This window comes from Hyla sarda, chromosome 6 (assembly GCF_029499605.1).
Source record: "Hyla sarda isolate aHylSar1 chromosome 6, aHylSar1.hap1, whole genome shotgun sequence".
Classification (NCBI taxonomy): domain Eukaryota; kingdom Metazoa; phylum Chordata; class Amphibia; order Anura; family Hylidae; genus Hyla; species Hyla sarda.
In genome coordinates, this window is record NC_079194.1 from 202,867,750 (window position 1) to 202,888,122 (window position 20,373).

At 41.9% G+C, this 20,373-nt stretch overlaps 1 protein-coding gene across 4 annotated transcripts in view; it reads right to left on the reverse strand.

Annotated features, from left to right (window-relative positions):
* Positions 1-1,626: 1,626 nt before the first annotated feature.
* BBS2 (Bardet-Biedl syndrome 2) overlaps positions 1,627-20,373 on the reverse strand; it is a 56,024-nt gene continuing 37,277 nt past the window's right edge. For all 4 annotated transcript variants that reach the window (XM_056526274.1, XM_056526273.1, XM_056526275.1 and 1 more), the window contains 5 exons: positions 19,622-19,753; positions 19,405-19,542; positions 7,419-7,531; positions 3,034-3,182; positions 1,627-2,024 (listed from right to left, as the gene is read on the reverse strand). In XM_056526274.1, coding sequence (XP_056382249.1) covers positions 1,918-2,024; positions 3,034-3,182; positions 7,419-7,531; positions 19,405-19,542; positions 19,622-19,753 — 639 coding nt within the window. In that variant the 3' untranslated portion in view covers positions 1,627-1,917. The remainder of the gene's footprint in view (positions 2,025-3,033; positions 3,183-7,418; positions 7,532-19,404; positions 19,543-19,621; positions 19,754-20,373) is intronic.

The window sequence follows — 20,373 nt, forward strand, 5'->3', positions numbered from 1 at the left end:
TCTTCTGTCCACGCTCAGGAAGATTAGCAACAGTGCCATGGGCTGCAAACTTATTGATAATGTTGCGCACTGTGGACAAAGGAAAATCTAAATATCTGGAGATGGACTTGTAACCTTGAGATTGTTGATATTTTTCCACAATTTTGGTTCTCAAGTCCTCAGACAGTTCTCTTCTCTTTCTGTTGTCCATGCTTAGTGTAGCACACACAGACATGCAATGCAAAGACTAAGTGAACTTCTCTCCTTTTTATCTGCTTTCAGGTGTGATTTTTATATTGCCCACACCTGTTACTTGCCTCAGGTGAGTTTAAAGGAGCATCACATGCTTGAAAATCTTATTTTTCCACAATTTTGAAAGGGTGTCAATAAATTTTGTCCAGCCCATTTTTGGAGTTTGGTGTGACATTATGTCCAATTTGCTTCTTTCCTACCCATTTTGGTTTAGTTCCAATACACACAAAGGGAATAAACACGTGTATAGCAAAACATGTGTTACTGCAATCCTTTTCTGTGAGAAATACTTCATTTTCTTGAAACATTTCAGGGGTGCTATATATAAATATAATTTATTTTCTACATTGACTGTAAAGCAAATTAAAGCTCTGTCGAAAAAGAAAAATGAAATACCAATATCTGTAAAGACAAAACTTTAATGAACAATGTGACTATAAAAGCTATAAATATTCAAAAAATGAATTAAGATCCACAGGTGTAAAGCTCTGTAAAACCCAGATGAATGATTGTCTGTGTCAAAGAGGAGACAACTTACAGTGTTACAGTTGGAGTCTGGTTGCGGACACCGTCACTGATCATTAGAACCTGTGGAGAGAAGCACTTGGCTAAGCTCTTCTCTCCCTGTTGAAGGAGATGGACTTCAGAGACCTACTATAGAATTAGTTCCTGCAGCAAGGAAAGAAGCACTTAGTGGAGCACTTCTCCCTGCTTGTTTTAGTGATTGGTAGGGGTCTGTGCACCCAGAACCTGATTAATCAAAACTTTCACATTTGACATGTCATAAGTTTGGTTAAAATGGTAGTAACACTTTAAAGGAACCCTACGGCTAAAATTGAGTTATGCCTATTGCGCAGCCTAAGAAGTCGGTGCATGACGCATGGATTTGAAGACTACTAATGATATGTAATGCACCACACTTTACACCCTGCCCTAGGGATATCAGTATAGTCCAGAGTGCTCCTTTAATATGAAAACCTACTATACTAAAGAGGTACTCCGGTGGAATATATATATATTTTTTTAAATGAACTGGTGCCAGAAAGTTAAACAGATTTGTAAATTACTTCTATTAAAAAAATCTTAATCCTTTCAGTACTTTTTAGCAGCTGTTTGCTACAGAGGAAAATCTTTATTTTTTGAGTTTCCTTTTTGTGTTGTCCACAGTGCTCTCTGCTGACACCTGATGACTGTATCAGGAACTGTCCAGAGCAGGAGAAAATCCCCATAGCAAACCTATGCTGCTCTGGACAGTTCCTGACACAGACAGAGGTGTCAGCAGAGAGCTCTGTGGACAACATAAAAAAGAAATTAAAAAAGTAAAGAATTACCGCTGTAGCATACAGCTGCTAAAAAGTACTAAAAGGATTAAGATTTTTTTAATAGATGTAATTTACAAATCTGTTTAACTTTCTGGCACCAGTTCATTTAAAAAAAATAAAATAAAAAATAAAAAAAGTTTTCCACTGGAGTACCCCTTTAAATACACCACAAACAGACATGGAGCATTCCTTTATCCAGAATCCCCAGACTATCTGCTTTTTAGTGTACACACAGTCTATTCATCTTGCCTGAAGGAAACAGTTACACCCACATAAATCTGTAATCCTTATGTCAGAATAAAGACCGTCTCACAATCCTTTGGTCTTTGTGTCTGCTGGTTCACAGTCATCCTGAATGTCTCCACTAGGATGGAGTAGCACCCACACGCATGATTCTCAACAAGGCATTGATGTTATTGCTTCGGATTGCGTCCCTGCATGCTGTGATCACCTGGGCTTTGGGTTTGCCAACTAGGAAAAAGGACAGGTTTTGCATGTCAGCAATAATACAATAATGTTTTTCATATTCTATTGTAATTATAATTAATAAAATGTTAAAGGCACTTTCCCAATATACTTTTTTTTTACTCAGGGAAACATGCAGATTTACTGTCTGCAAATAAAAGGGTTATTTATATACATGTAAGATTTCACACAGATTTCAGCATGGGTTCCATGCTTACGTCCATATGAAATATGCTAATATTGTGTCCCACTAATTTCTTTAGGAAATCTGCATCTTAACCTGCCGCATCTGAACAATAAAAAAAATAGACATGTCACTTATTGATGCAGATACCCTTACTCCCTTTGCCCATCTCTTATGGGTGGGGCTCTCTGTGTGATCACCTGCTTTGAATGAAGATGATACAGGCACCAGAGCCATCTAGCTCTAGGGGGTGTGAGATGAGCTCACAGTACAGAACACACTGGGCAGAGTTGATCACGTTCTGTACAGTGCCCTGGTTACTGACCTCCCTGAACAGAGTCCAACAAGGACAAAACCCACATTGGCTTGATATCAGCATGGGTCATTTCAACACACAGTGGGGATGCCAGACTACAGTCACTGATAACCTAGGAGACACTTTTGGGTGATGCACTGACTAGTCTGTGGTTCCCAAAATATGGATACTTACAGAGTCCCCTCCATGCTGATTGAGCTGCAGTTTCAGACACAAACAGATATTCTGTTGAGTGTCAGACCCCCACAGATCAGACACAGACGACCGAATGTTGTGTGTCCAAAATGCATTTTATGGGTTTATCAAGCACTCCTCTTTTTTTTCTGAGGTGTTGCGTCTCTCCAGCATAAAGTGCCAACCTTATCACTTTCAAGATATTGCTTACTGAACACTTACATGTGTGGAACTGCCTTATATTATATTTTAAGTTGGCTGTAGGTGCAGGAATGCAGGACCAGCTTACAAAAATGGCCAAAAACACTTTATATCTCCAGGTTTGCTTAGCTCTTATGTACCTCTTAAACGTCCAGCTCGCTGTATAGCCTGGTTTACACACTTCAGATTGTTGAGTAGTTCTGTATGGTTGTTACAACGAATCTTGTATCGATTGATCAGGTCTTTGTTGAGGTCATAAAGTTCTGTGTAACGCTTTTTCATGTTCTTCCTGTATGATTAACAAGACTTTAATTGATCTTAAAAGCAGCAGAACCATTGAAATTAATAGAAGATAAAAAGGAGAGCGCTCCATAGCGTAAAACCACCTTAAGGTAAGCTAGTAATATAACTAGGAACTCTTACCATCGGTGGTTGTGTGACCTCACACACAACAATGGTAAGGGTGGAGAGTTAGTAATGCCGGGTCTGCAGCCTTTCCAATCACAAGAGCAGTAGTGGAGAATAAACTTCCAAGGGGTGGATGGCTTTGAACGGCGCTGACTAAGACCGGAAGCGTGGAGTAAAAGTAACAGGTTTATTCGGATTTCCAATAATGAAAGGCGCTTGCACGGCTTCATCAGGCACCAAGCGCGGTGAAACGTGTTGCATTGTTTGAAATCCGAATAAACCTGTTACCTTTACTCCACACTTCTGGTCTTGGTCAGCGCCGTTCAAAGCCATCCACCCCCTGGAAGTCTATTCTCCACTACTGAAATGAATAGGGCTGAGTTTCTCCACCACACAACTTGTGGACAGGAGTGGCAATGTTTTTCCATAGGAGAGGTGATAAGTCTCTGATTGCTGGGGGTCCACCAACAATGGGACAAAGAAAACCAAATACAACAACACTCGCCTATCACTGTAAGTCCCACATTCTTTTACATGGAGCAGCAGCGTGCATGTTTGACTGCCCCTCTATTTGAATTCCTGACAGCAGTTCTGTGGTAAAGTGGAATGTGAGATATGGGAACCCTGTTATAATGATTGTGTTGGTACCAGCAGTGGAGCCCACCTATCTTCGATCCTAAATGTTGATTTTGTGAAATTTCTAAAACAAGTTTTCACTGGAAATTAACTTTTACTGAGCTCTTATATTCTCCCGTAGAGTCCGTGCTGATGCTGCTGTGATCCCAGGATTTATTAACTTTTAACAATTTCTTTCTACAGACCAACAGCTTGTAACTCTCTGGTTGGGAAAGATATTAAATATATTCTCTCATTTACCCATGCTCACTTTCTGTAGGTTTGCTTTAGATCAGGGGTCTCAAACTCAAATTATCTGGGGGCCACTGGAGGTAGCAGCTGGGTGAGGCTGGGCCGCATGCGCCCCTTACATATAATGCCCCCATCATGTGCCCCTCATCATCCACCAGCAACCCCCCATTCCCCCTACCCCCGTGTGGTAATAGCATGAATTGACAGATGATGGGAGTGCCACTTCTGGGGGTTCCCCACATTAGGCAGCATTGTCGTCGCCCCCCCCCACTCTCACACAGACAGACAGACACCCACACATGGATACACTTAACTGTCCCTCGCTGCGCTTCTCTCCGGCGGCCGCCTGACAAGTGGCGTCCTCCTGTGCGGGTCTGCGGAGGGACGTCACATGCGCGATGTCCCTCATCAGACTCGGGCAGGCCGACCAACCGGAGACTGGGAGGAAGAGGGTGGAGTAAGTGAAGCCTTCCGGCATTTAGCGCTGCTTGCCCAAAGCAGGGCTAAATGCCTGAAGAAGTTACCTGCTCGGCGCCTGGAACTGCATGCCCCGGGCGTCGGGCAATACAAATTACACATACCTGGTGTGGGACACAAATTTTCGTTCCGCAGGCCGCAAATGGCCCGCGGGCCGGGAGTTTGAGACCCCTGCTTTAGATAGATAAAGACAAAAACCTTTTGAAAGCAATAAACACAATGTTCCTGAATGTTAAAAAGGAAACTTAAAACAGATATGCAGATGGATATGACCCATTGTTTTCTATTAGCAGCCACATACACATATAAGCACATACGCTGCACTTTTATAAATGTTGCACCTTACATTAGATTTTAAAAGACCACTAGTACCGTGTTTCCCCGAAAATAGTACCTACCCCGAAAATAGGCCCCAGCCGGATTATCGGGGTGGACTGCAATATAAGCCCTACCCCGATAATAAGACCTAGACCAGTGATCTCCAACCTGCGGACCTCCAGATGTTGCAAATGTGTGCAACATCTGGAGGTCCGCAGGTTGAAGACCACTGACCTAGACAATGCCCGGGCTGCAAATATTAAAAAGCAATCTTTAACTTACCTTCGTCTTCCGTTCCCCCGTTGCTAAGGAACCGGCCTCGCTGTCCTCCGCTGTTCTCGCTCGCCGGCCGCCTTCTTACATGACACTCGGCTCAGCCTATCATCAGCCGAGGCGGGACATCGCTGCGGCCTGTGATAGGCTGAAGGCTCTGAGACGTCACAACACCAGGAAGCAGCAAGAACAGCGGAGGGACCATGAGGCCGGTGCCTTAGCAACAGGGGAACGGAGGACGAAGGTAAGTTAAAGATTGCTTTTTAATATTTGCAGCCCGGGCACAGGAATAGATACAGCGCAGCGGCTGATAATTATTTGTCAGGGGGGGAGAGAAGCTGCGCTCGCGGGTGACAAATGATCAGGGTCTTAAATACCGTGGAACCGCCATGTTGTTCAATGTGCATACCCTGAAAATTAGCCCTAGTGTGTTTTTTTAGGCTAAAATTAATATAAGACCCGGTCCTATTTTCGGAGAAACACGGTACTAAAGCTTAGCAATACAACGATAAGGTGCAGAATTCTGGAAACTGATCTGTACAGTAATACAAAGAAAGACTGCCCCAGGAAATAAAGGAACAAATAGCAACTTAGCCTCCCCCTTTCCTGTAGAAGAACCTCTGCCCAGGTCACAGAACAAGTCTGCCTTAGGGTACGTTCACACAAGCGGATTTACAGCGTATTTTACGCTGCGGATCCGCTGGTGAAGGCCCGCTCTATGCTGTCTTTACATGTGCCTACTCGTAGCGGCAATACGCCAAGACAAGCAGACACACTGCAGCGATGTGCGTGGTGTAACCGCACATCGCAGCCACTCTCCCTGCTCTGAGCTAGGCAGAGAGCTCCCGCGATGTGCGAGTACACTGCGTATTGCCGCTACCAGCAGGCACATGTAAAGACAGCATAGAGCGGGCCTTCACCAGCGGATCCGCAGCCGCTGCGAAAATCCGCTCGTGTGAACGTACCCTTATAATGTACAAGGAATTGGGTCTGGAAAAGTTCATGGGACTTGCTGTAAACCATATAACTTAATGCTGTTAAAAGATGGCTTCCCCCCATAATACATGTACTTAAAATAAAACAAAATAACTAATGAGAAAATAGTCATTCACTCTCACTGCTATCGAAGGGGACGTGGCTCCCCTAAACACGTCTAGCCCGAGAAGTCACCTACTATGAACCCCACTGTGGACTCACGGAAGGACTTATACCCTAGGAGCCTCTGATTAAAGAAACACGCTCCATCAGGAACTCTTTCTGCTCCTCTGGCCAGCCGCAGCTAGGATGACTGCATCCAGCCCACGATCGGCATAGCCGTTAAGAGGCGCACAGGCAAACTCACATTGCGCTCGGAGCCTCGCATACCTGACACCGCCGGGTGATAGCGAGGTTTCCGAAGCGGAGGATTACAATAACTGTGGACAACCAGCTACAACCCCCGCTGAGTTTGAAGCCACTCATACTGTAGCCCTGGGCAGTCAGGGTAGAGTGGGCTCCAAACAGGGGGCATCCAGCACTGCCAAACACTACGACGAAATATTATCTACTGCTAACTAACTTATTTTGGCATGGTGCCGTCCCTGCAAAGCTATTGACTATACACAATCCATCTCCAGTTGCGGAGGAAATATCCATATTTGTAGCACCTCATATAGCGCAAATACTTTCCTATTTTTATTTATTTTATTACTCTTTGCATTTTTTTCTTCTGTTCTTTCTCCCATCTCTCACCCCTAGCCTAGTAGGACTGTTTCCCATTTTTTTCTCCACTTGCATTTTTTTTTTTGGCACATTGGGTTTTTTGTGCAACACAGTATCCTCGGCTTGAGCAATCATTGAGCTCCCATTTATTTTTAACTAGAAAATAGAAACAAATTAGGAAAAAAACAGGTTTGCGTATCCTGCACTAATCATTTAAAAAAATAAAAATAAATTGGCAATACACTCACTTTAAATACTTCATTGACTTAGAACAATCAGGAGTTTACACAGTAAGAAAGAATGGCAGTATTGTTATGCAAAAGGATTCCTTTTGCTATCCGGCTCACAAAAACAATTTATCAGTTTGGCTAGTTTAACACTCTAACCAAAATCCTATCAGACATTCATAGCATTGTCTCGGGTGACAGTTTATGAAAGGCCACATCTATAAATTTACTAGAAGAAAGGAATAAAGACTTACATGTCCCTCATGAGGCGCGAGTCCTCGGCCTGCACTAGCATGCTGCGGACTAGGTTAGACTGATCTGCCATGTCTGCAGTTAGCTTTTGATGTACCGAGTGGGAGTCGTCTACCTGTGAGGAAAAACGAGATTTCAAATATAGCCTTCACACTTGCATATTTTTGCTGCCCACTAATGGGTAGCAAAATTTGCCACCCCAAGAATACGTTCATACGTGCAAATTTTTGCTGCAGATTTTGCTGCCCATTGACTTCAGGTAGCAAAATCTGCTACAGCAAATCTGCAGCAGAAAATACACACATGTAAATGCACCCTAGGGGCTCGTTTACATGAGAAGATTTTTGTGCTGATTTTCCGCAGCTGATCTGCTGCTTATTTTCAGCTGCTTGTTTTCTGCTGCTCTCATCACTGACTTACCAGCAAAAAGAAGCAACAGAATAAAAGCTATAGAAAGCAAGCAGCTGAAAATCCGCATTAAAATACACAACAAAATCCACTCGTGTGATCAAGCCCTAAAGGTGCGTTCACATGTATGTATTGCTGCTGCAGATTTGAGCCAGTAGATTTTTCTGCCCATTGTAGTCAATGGGCAGCAAGATCTGCAGCAAAAATATGCATGTGTAAACGTACCCTTAGAGCTTGTTCACACAAGCCAATTTTTGTCTGGATTTACCACAGCTGATCTTCTGCTTTTTATTTTCTGCTGCTTATTTTCTGCTACTTATTTTCTCATTGACCAGCAAAAAATAAGCAGCAGAAAAAAAGCTGTAGAAGATAAGCAGCTGAAAATCTGCACAAAAATTTGCAGCAAGATCCGCTCGTGTGAACAAGCCCTTAGACAGATTTTCAACTACTTTAGTAATAAGTAGAAACACGTGAGAAAATCCAATACCAAATGTTCTTGCTCTGTGGTTTATTTAATGCTAAAACAGACATCTATAAAATACATGATCACAGGATAAGAACTGACGCGTTTCAGCTTAATCAGCCTTAGTCACAGATATAATACATGGTAACACTAGACTTCTATGTACCATGATATGTCAAGTGTCATTTAGTCTTTTTTATTTGCAACTAGCTGAGTACTGACGTTGCCCGGTTTTTCCTACCTAATACTTGTGGGGGAGGAAAAGAAACATAGGAGGAAGTACTTGTCCTCATATCCCGACCTCATATGCGGACCTCATAAGCCGAACCCCTATCCCTTCCTCATATCCCGTCCTCATCTCCCACCCTCATATCTCGTCCTCAGGTGGGGCTGAGTTGTGATGAAGAGATTGTAGGCCGAAAATAGGAGGCGTGGTTTTGTAGAAGTGGGCATGACTTGCAAGCCGGACTAATGCACAAAAAGGGTAGAAAATAAAAGGGGTGTCACTTTGAGATGGGGTGTGGTCGGATTGATGCACTCACCAGGAGATGCAGAGCTTTGAGTAAGGTACTGGAAGTCCTATATACAAAAACTCCATCCTTCACGTAAGGGGGTAGGGTTAGGGTTAATTTATCATATATTTTTATTTGACCAAAAAAAAAAAAAAGTAACGTTTACTAAGTTTCATCAAAATATCTCCAGCCGTTTGGAAGTTTTGCTGGAACATACATTTTCATAGACTAGCATGGGACTTTGAACAAAAACCCAGACTCTAGCAAATGGGGTGTGTAAGGGTTAATTTATCTATCCTATGTTTGTAGTTGACACATAAGTAATGTGTACCAAGTTTCATGGAAAGATCTCCATTTGGAAGTGATGCTGGAACATACATTGGCCCAGATTTATCAAACCTTGGGAGAGAAAAAAGTGGAGGGATTTTCCCACAGCAACCAATCACAGCTCAGATAATGAGCTGAGGTAAAGTGAAAGCTGAGCTGTGATTGGTTGCTATGGGAAAATCCCTCCACTTTTTCTCTCACACAGTTTGATAAATCTGGGCCATTGAGATACATATATTTTGTGTTGTTCACACATTTTGTCATGGGCATGGTACATTATAGGTCACTTTGTATGCAAACAAAATAATAGACTAGGTGAATGTTTGGTAACTAGGGTCTGAGTTTTAAAGAATACTACTTCAACTCAATCTTTTCTAAATGGAATCTGTGTATCTTGCATTAAAAAAGTACTTTAAGATTGGGGGAGGGGGGGGGGGGGTTCAGTGACATTCCAATTATGTTAGGGGGGCATTGTTCCTATTATAATCGAAGGGGACTATCTGTATACCATTCAGAGCTAATTCTATGGCTTCTGGCACTACCTACACCAGTGGTCTCCAACTTGCGGACCTCCAGATGTTGCAAAACTACAACTCCCAGCATGCCCGGACAGCCGTTGGCTGTCCGGGCATGCTGGGAGTTGTAGTTTTGCAACATCTGGAGGTCCGTAGGTTGGAGACCACTGACCTACACTATACTATCTGCCGGGAGAGAGTTCATACAGTTAGAAAACCATAAAGTGGACTGTGCTTTAGTGGGTCTTTTCATATGTCTCTGCAGTCAATTGTCATGTTTTGAGGACATAATGTACCATACAGTGGTAACATATTGCACCATTCTGCTCTCTATACTGTCAACTGTCTTTCACTTAGCCCACACTTAGTTTCCAAAGTGTCTTACCCCACACTTTCTTCTGGCATTTTACTTTAACCAAAAAACAGGATAATTGTCCGGCCTATCCTCTGAAAATGCCCTTTGAAAAGACTTTTCGGCAAAAAATTACCATAAATCAAAAAAAGAAGTGCCATTAAAACATGACTTTATTGGGTTTAATTAAAATACACCCCAAAACAATGTGTTGATTATAGATATTAACATTACTCCATGAAAGTCCAACAAGTAGACCAACAAATCACAATACTATACACAGGCAGCCACCACAATCATGAAATCTCTCAATAAAAATATATGTAGCCTCTCGACGTGTTTCTGCCAGCTGTTATGTCGGCTTCCTCAGGAGAGATAATAGAGAGTAACAAATGCCATAATATTACAACTATGCCCTTGTGTCACGGTACAGTGATCACCCACAAGGACATACAAATCTCTATCCAAGATGGAGTAAGAGAACTTACATAAGGTGCCAGGCAGTGTGAGTCATTGCAAAGAATTAGTGCACAAAGTTATTGCACAGGATTATTGCACATCAGATCTATTGCACAAATGATCAACAGTAAACAATCCCACACTTGTTATTGCACATAAAACACCTTATTGCACATACCCAAAGCAGACAAAGAAAACACAGTACTTTGAAAATTACATATTGCACAGCCACACATTCATTGGTCATATGCAGCTAAATAAAATAAACGTGTCACTCCACTTGCGGTGCAAAGTAGACAATATTTATTGTGCAATCCAATATACAAGTTAAGGTAACGTTTCGGTTAATTAGACCTTCATCAGACCGGATTGCTGCGGAATAGGAAGTTAAAGGGGTACTCCAGTGGAAATCATCTTTTTTTTTATTTTTTTATTTTTTTTTTTTTTTAAATCAACTGGTGCCAGAAAGTTTTAACAGATTTGTAAATTACTTCTATTAAAAATAAAAAAAATCTTAATCCTTCCAGTACTTAGCTGCTGTATAGTACAGAGGAAGTTCTTTTCTGTCCTCAGTGCTCTCTGCTGACACCTCTGTTCATGTCAGGAACTGTCCAGAGCAGTAGAGGTTTCCTATGGGGAATTGTTCCTGCTCTGGACAGTTCCTGACATGAACATAGGTGTCAGCAGAGAGCACCGTAGACAGAAAAGAAATTCAAAAATAAATGAACTTCCTCTGTATTATACAACTGCTGATAAGTACTGTAAGGATTAAGATTTTTAAATAGAAGTAATTTATAAATCTGTTTAACTTTCTGGCACCAGTTGATTTTTATTATTATTATTATTATTTTATTTATTTTTTTATGTTTTCCACCGGAGTACCCCTTTAAGGGTAAAGAACAGTCAAGTACCGTGGCCTTGGTCAGTGGTATAGCGACCACTGTCTCCTTGGTCGCTATACCACTGACCAAGGTCACTATATGTTTTAATAGTAAAATTACAATACACTAAAACTATGGGAGAATGTGAAGGATGTGCAAATTGCATCTAGCACAAACAATCCCTCTGACCTGCCTAGCCGGTAGGGGGACCCCATGACAGAAAATGACTTTGGGGGGGCCCCTAGGCCTACTATTCCCTAAGTATACCTACACTAGAGCCCTAGACCTAGGTGGGGTGGTCGTCCTTAAAAGGGCGGTCCAACACAGGAACCTAACCCCCGAAAACCCTATTTCACAGTCGATATCAGGTTCCCCCACTACTGACTCCCATCTACCGTAGATGGTGTATCCTAGATAAAGTAAGTATAATTAATATTTTCAATCATCCTTATCAGGGATAGGCTGTCTAGTTCAAAGATCCATTTACTTTATTTCTGCAATAGTTATTTATCCAGATTTTCCCCTCTTGGGGACTGGCGGACACTCTCTATCCTCTGGAATTTCAATACTCTGGGGTTTCCTCCATGGTGTTGAACCACATGTTTAGCCAATGGCTTATCTCTCAGGTTTCTCACATCACCCTCGTGTTCCAGGATCCTTTTCTTTAGTTCCCTGATAGTTTTTCCCACATACTGCTTGGGCAAGGACATGTTGCCACATATAAGACTGCCTTTGAGCTGCAAATAATTTAGTTCCTCATGGGATAACTTCTCCCCGTATGTAGATTATCTACTGTTTGAGTTTTCATCATGAATTTGCAGGCTTTACAATGGCCGCAGCAGTAGTTGCCTTTAGTTTCCTTTCTCCCCAGCCACATACTGACACTGCTGGGTGTACTACTTAAAGGGGTATTCCAGGCCAAAACTTTTTTTTTTATATATCAACTGGCTCCGGAAAGTTAAACAGATTTGTAAATGACTTCTATTAAAAAATCTTAATCCTTCCAATAGTTATTAGCTTCTGAAGTTAAGTTGTTGTTTTCTGTCTAACTGCTCTCTGGTGACTCACGTCCCGGGAGCTGTGCAGTTCCTATGGGGATATTCTCCCATCATGCAGAGCTCCCGGGATGTGACATCATCATTGAGCAGTTAGACAGAAAACTTCAGAAGCTAATAACTATTGGAAGGATTAAGATTTTTTAATAGAAGTAATATGGCCGGACAAAGCACACCAAGTGTGCGAAACTAGAGCTCGGTCTCCACCACTTGTCCCCCCACCACCCCTCCCTTCTGTACCCCGCATGTGAGTAGGTCTCAATAAAGAAGACCTTGCAGTCCCACTGGTGAGTGCAGATATTTCATTTCTCTTTACGGACATCATAATTTACAAATCTGTTTAACTTTCCGGAGCCAGTTGATATATATAAAAAAAGGTTTTGCCTGGAATACCCCTTTAAGGAAGTAAAGTGACTAGCTTTCAATCTGTGACTTAATTTCCTTCCCCGTCTGTAAGGGATCTGTGGGTAATCACCTATAAAGTCTTCGAGGTCACGGTCCAAAGATTTCCCAGTGTTTTTTGAAATATCGAGCGTTCTTGGGGAGCGGCCTTGTTACATGTTCCTATAATACGCACCGTACATTTACCTTCTTCTTTCAACTTTGGACTGAGCAATTTATCTCTTGGGGTATCTAAGGCTGTTCTATATGTTTTTTTTCAAAATATAATCAGGATACCCCCTATTCAAGAATCTATTTCTGAGATCCTCAGCCTTCCATTTGAATTCCCCCCAAATCCGAACAGTTCCTCCTCAGACGGAGATACTTCCCTTAGGGATCCCCTCTTAAGGGGGACCGGGTGGCAGCTCTCCCATCTCAGTTTTCTTCCTGTACAATGTGGTCTCTAGATTACCGACATTATCTTTAGATATGAGGAGGTCTAAAAAGGGCAGCGTTAAGCAATTTATTTCATATGTAAAATGTAACCCTATGTCATTATGGTTTAATGACTCAACAAAGAATTTAAAATCATATTGTGAGCCCGCCCATAAAATCAGCACGTCATCGATAAATCTAGACTAGTTTCTAGCATGTGATGTGACCACCGGTTGCTGCACAGGATTATTATTAATGATCCTGTACAGAAACCAGCGTAAATTTGATATTGCCACATGGGTAACTATCTGAACTATTAAAATAAAATGTTAATGATTTACTAACATTTAATAGTTCAGACAGTTAGCTATGCGGCAGTATCAGATATGTAAAAAAAAATTTTGTATAACAATAGGAAAAGAGGGAGCTAATTTTTATTGGTGGAGCGCTTTATTTACATTTTTTTTACTTTTTTATATAGCACTCCTATACACATGGGGGTATGTGCAGACTGCAGAGCATTGCACCCGACCCATGTCTGTAGTACAGACTCTGTAGTACTACAAACACTAGGATGCAATGCTCTGCACAAACTACCATGTGTATAGCAGTGTATATGTACTACATACACACTGCTTTACCCATGGGGGTATGTGCAGAGCATTGCACCCTTGTGTCTGCACTACAGGCACAAGGGTGCAATGCTCTGCACATACCCCCATGGGTAAAGCGGTGTGCACTGCACACACTTTATTAAGTAGATGCCCAATCTTTCATTATATTCCCCCCTTCCCCCCTCTGATGCCCAGTGTCATTATACCCCTCCGATGCCCGAAGCAGGTCTAAATGCCTTAAGAATTCACCTGTCTGGCACCCGGAACTGCATGTCCAGGACATGGGGCGATACAATTTCCACAGTGACTCACTGCTGCAGACAATGAATAGGGCGATTATTTGATAACTGGATTCGTCAACAACGAATCCCGTTACCGAATTTAATAGATTTTATTGATTAATCATTGCAGCTCTAATCTAGACCATAAAAGCGTGTATACCTCGAAGACCTCCCGTTCACCATGAAAAACCAGGGTCGCTTCCCACCAGCCCAGGACCAGATTTGTATACATGGGGGCACACGGGCTCTCAATCGCAGTGCCCCTGCACTGGTGGTAGAAGCGACCATTAAAAAAGAAATAGTTCCTAGTTAAGATACACAAGATAAAGCTATTATGGTTTCTATATTGCACACCCTGTGAGGCTAAGTAATATTCCACCGCTTTCAAACCTTGTGTATGGGGTATAGACGAGTAAAGTGCCTTGACATACAAAACTCCTGAGCACATTATCCACATAACAAGGTTGTGTGACAACCCACCAATCCCTAAAACAATCGGCCTTCCCTTTAGCGGGGGTTAGGCCATTGTGAACCTTAGGTAAGGCGTAAAATACTGGTGTGATGAGTGCTGTTGGTAGCAGATAATCAAATTCTTCAGTGCTCAGGATTTATTTGATCAATTCTCTCCAATATTCAGACATGGGGTCATTTGGTAACACCTCATATGTTTCTGTGTCACCCAATACACATTTCCATATACAGTCATGGCCGTAAATGTTGGCACCCTTGAAATTTTTCTGGAAAATTAAGTATTTCTTACAGAAAAGGATTGCAGTAACACATGTTTTGCTATACACGTGTTTATTCCCTTTGTGTGTATTGGAACCAAACCAAAAAAGGGAGGAAAATGTCCCACCAAACTCCAAAAATGGGCTGGACAAAATTATTGGCACCCTTTCAAAATTGTGGGAAAATAAGATTGTTTCAAGCATGTGATGCTCCTTTAAACTCACATGGGGCAAGTAACAGGTGTGGGCAATATAAAAATCACAATTGAAAGCAGATAAAAAGGAGAGAAGTTCACTTAGTCTTTGCATTGCGTGTCTGTGTGTGCCACACTAAGCATGGATTTAATCTCAAGGATACAAGTCCATCTCCAGAGATCTAGATTTGCCTTAGTCCACAGTGCGCAACATTATCAAGAAGTTTGCAACCCATGGCACTGTAGCTAATCTCCCAGGGTGTGGACAAAAGTGAAAAATTTATAAAAGGTGTCAACGCAGGATAGTCCGGATGGTGGATAAGCAGCCCCAAACAAGTTCCAAAGATATTCAAGCTGTCCTGCAGGCTCAGGGAGTATCAGTGTCAGCGCAAACTATCCGTCGACATTTAAATGAAATGAAACGCTATAGCAGGAGACCCAGGAGGACCCCACTGCTGATACAGACATAAAAAAACAAGACTACATTTTGCCAAAATGAACTTGAGTAAGCCAACATCATTCTGGGAAAACGTCTTGTGGACAGATGAGACCCAGATAGAGCTTTTTGGTAAAGCACATCATTCTACTGTTTACCGAAAATGGAATGAGGCCTACAAAGAAAAGAACACAGTACCTACAGAGAAATATGGTGGAGGTTCAATGATGTTTTGGGGTTGTTCTGCTGCCTCTGGCACTGGGTGCCTTGAATGTGTGCAAGGCATCATGAAATCTGAGAATTACCAACAGATTTTGGATCGCACTGTACAGCCCAGTGTCAGAAAGGCGGGTTCGCGTCCAAGATCTTGGGTCTTCCAGCAGGACAATGACCCCAAACATACGTTAAAAAGCACCCAGAAATGGATGGCAACAAAGTGCTGGAGTGGTCCAAAATTCCAGCTGAGAGGTGTAAGAAGCTTATTGATGGTTATAGGAAGTGACTGATTTCAGTTATTTTTTCCAAAGGGTGTGCAACCAAATATTAATAATTTTGTCCAGCCCATTATTGGAGTTTGGTGTGACATTAAGTCCAATTTGCTTTTTTTCTCTCCCTTTTTTAGTTTAGTTACAATACACAAAAAGGGAATGAACATGTGTATAGCAAAACATGTGTTACTGCAATCCTTTTCTGTGAGAAATACTTCATTTTCTAGAAAAATTTCAGGGGAGCCAACATTTATGGCCATGACTCTATGTGCAATAGATCTGATGTGCAATAATCCTGTGCAATAACTTTGTGCACTAATTCTTTGCAATGACTCACACTGCCTGGCACCTTATGTAAGTTCTCTTACTCCATCTTGGATAGAGATTTGTATGTCCTTGTGCGTGATCACTGTACCGTGACACAAGGGCATAGTTGTAATATTATGGCATTTGTTACTTTCTATTATCTCTCCTGAGGAAGCCGACATAACAGCTGGCAGAAACGTGTCGAGAGATTACATATATTTTTATTGAGAGATTTCATGCTACCAGGCAGTTCATGATTGTGGTGGCTGCCTGTGTATAGTATTGTGATTTGTTGGTCCACGGTTTGTTCAATACAATTGTACAACCAGGCACTACTTGCTGGACTTTCGTGGAGTAATTTTAAGATCTATAATCAACACATTGCTTTGGGGTGTATTTTAATTAAACCCAATAAAGGCATGTTTTAATGGCACTTCTTTTTTTGGTTTATGGCATTTTACTTCAGTATAATGCGTGTCTGGATTATTGATATGTAACCAGTAGATAGCATGTGCACTATATGTTGCCAGCCTTACCTGCCTTTTACTAGCAATATTGGACTACGGTATACTACGGTTTTAAGTCCGATCACAAAACCGGATACGGAGCAAGAATGAGCTGACCAGAGTCACTCTCTGACTCCAGTCGGCTCATTAAAGTGATTGGGTTTCCGCACCGGTCTAGCTGGGATACAGGAGCTCCCGGTTTTGACATTTCCCAGCCGGATCCGGCAGCCCTACGTAGGGAGGGAACGTAGTGTGAATGCAGCCTTTCACTAAGCAAAGCCACAACTTTGTGCAGTGAACCACAGACCTAGAACACCACATGGTTGTTACTGCAGATGCCTTGGAGGAAGTTAAGAAGTGCTTTACAGAACAAGACAAACATATGGAGGCTCTGGAACTCAAATTTGAGACTCTTTAAAACTGCTTCTGCAGGGCCAACATCTCTAAAAGACACAATCTCTAACCTTACCTCAACATGACCAGGATGTCTTTCATATGCACTGGACAATCTGAAAAAACATGACCTCCTTAGGGTAGGGTCACAAGTAATTGTGACCCTACCCTAAGGAGGTCAAGTTTTTTTGCAGGAGGTTGGAATCCGCATCGTATTTGACGTTACAGATCCGCCAGTGACCCGACCCATATTGTGCCTCCTGCTGTTGCGCAAACCACCCGCTCCCCTCGCCTCACCCCCTTGCCTGCTCACAGAGCCAATCCGCCGCTCTGAGCAGCCACACTGGGGGCCTGCGAGTCGCTGTGTGCACTCAGACATCGTGGTGTAGCCGCGATGTCTGAGTACACTACGCATGTGCTTGAGCAGTGTACACAGACATTGCGGATGCTCCGCGATGTCTGAGTGCACACTCGGCGACCCGCAGGCCCACAGTGTGGCTGCTTAGGGAGGCGGATTGCCGCTGCGAGCAGGCCAAGGGGCAGGGCGGGTGGATTCGGCAATAGCAAGATGCACAAAATGGGTCAGGTCACCGGCGGATCCGCACAGTTTCAGTTACTCTGCTACAGTACCCAGAGGCCATAGACCTGATATTGGCAGCTGCCCACTGGTGTAAGGCACGAGATCTGTCCAACTTTCCTAGATCTGTCCAACTAATGTCAGCCCAGCTACTCTGGCTTTGCTGTTTCCTTCTTTAGGGTATGTTCACACAGAACAATTACAGCAAGTTTCCCGCTGCAACTTTGAGCTGCGATGGGTTTTACTTTGCTGTGGATTTTTTCCTGTGGAGATCCTGCTGCATAATATTCACTACGGTTCAAACTCGCAGGGGAAACTCTCTGTAAACCCACCATTATGAACATACCCTTAAGCTACTTAGGTTATGGTTGAACAGAATAGTTTTCTTCACTACTATGTTACCTGCCTAGTTATTAGTTATTTTTCTCATCTCAAATCTTGTGAGATGCGATAATGAGCATTGTATTACCCATTGTATGTTTGTTGGCTTAACACTGTTCAAGAAACTATCTCTGTACAGCAAACCAAGGTATTTCCATTCCCAGTACCAAAGCTACTTCTAATCAATAGACCAGAGAAAAAATTCAAGGAGTGGCAATTTTCATGAAAAAAAAATAAAAAATGATCACACAGAAAATCAATGAGTCTGAGGGGTGCTTTATTCTTCAAGAGACGTACCTTTCTCCCACTTTATGGATAGTCAATAGCTACACACCACCTACCCACCCCTTCTCAATCTTCTGGCCTTCATCTAGTACACGACTCATCTGGGCAGAAGACTTTAATTTTGCCATAGACAAGTTCCCAAAGCCCTTTCTCAGATCTGACTAGTAGTGAGCGGCTTAGTCTGCACTCTTTAATGAGGGACCATCTGTTAGCTGACACTTGGAGGTAATTTAACCCGCACACTGAAGATACTTTTTTCCCCCATCATAGTTACTTGCATTTTTATGGTACAAACATTGGCAACGTGAATTTGTCTATACTTTTCTTTATATTTGTACATATATTTTCAATACTAATTTTGTTATGTTGCTATTAGTAGCACGGGATCTTCCTGTGCAGGTCACTTCAAGTTCTTTTGGAATTTTAGTTCTTAATCTACCCTTGCAAGTTAAGTTTCTTTTGGCAGAACTGGAATAAATCGAAAATAATTTTGTAGATCAGAAAAAAAAAAAAAACCTGACCGAACAGTAAAAGAATATATATTTAAGTTTTAAAGGGTTATTTTAGTGAGATGAAATTACAGATAAGTTCCATTTCCTGATAATTTACACAATGTGGACAGTAAGGGGTTAAATGCAATGCCACCTGCACCTATATTTACTTTGTCCTTATTTTTATGTAAATCAAAAATGCAAGTAGATATAATGCAATACTGAATCTGTTACCATTATGTATTTGGGTATTATACCTTTTATAGACTGAAATATTTAAGTGGAATAAAGTTTGTGCATTGAAAGTTCATTTTCACCATAAAAATGTCTGTTTAGTTTATAAATCCCCAGTATAGGTGCCCTATTAGAGGGAGGAGGGCTGGAAAACCAATGTGGCTCATTTATTCTAGAGATTGAAGTAAGTTTTGGGAGCATTTGTTGGCATTAGACATGAAAAGAAAACAATGTTTTGGAACAATGCATTTTGTGGGGGAAACTCCACCTTTACAGCAGAACGCACCTGTATGAGCACCTTCCGTAGCTGATCAAAGTATTTGGGGAAATTGGCCTCTACTGGGAGATCTTCTATAGCCAGAAAGGCTGCCAATGACTGAATAATATCTCCGGCAAGGTCAATGTCATCTGTTCGTAATGTGATCTGCCAAAACAGAACATTAACAGTGAAACAGGATAGTAAATGCTCTAGATGTGACATAGCACCTCTTCATCGCATTCACCTCTCCATTGGGCTTCATGCTAAGTAGGAGGGTTCCTGAATCACGAAGTGAAGTAAAACAAATCTGAAATGGAGCGCTCTGCACCTCTGTGTCCTCCGGTAACAGAAAGTTCTGGTTCAACCAAAGTACAACCTTACCATAAGAAAAAAGAAAAACATTTACTAACTGTTAACATTAGCATTTAATGCATATTCTGACAGATTAAATCAAATACTTGGATGTCCGGACTATCTTCTGTCTTCTTAAAGAGGACCAGTGGTTGCTATTTATTAATTTAATTGAAGGGATAATCCAGAGGGAAGAGGGGTTCCTAACTATGCCCATTGTGTGGAATATATATATATATATATATATATATATATATATATATATATCTACACCGTATATATATATATATATATATATATATATATATATATATATATATATATATATATATATAAAACGAAAATAAAAAAACCTTTACGTACCTCCAGCACTCCCCCACAGTGCCTCTGATGGCCTGCTCCAGTCCCCCGATGCCATAGTCTTTCTGAGCTGCAGTGTGACTATCGGGCCTGGGAAGCACTGAGTCACTGACTAAAGTGGGACATCAGTGCAGCAATAGATCGCTAAGCAGCAATATGACACATTGGACTTGTAATATACCTAATACAGCCCACAAGTATTTTTAGTGGGACCCACGAGATCCCAACCCCAATGCAGTCCTCTAGTGCAGAGCGATATATCTCTGGAAATGGGGTGCTGGAGAA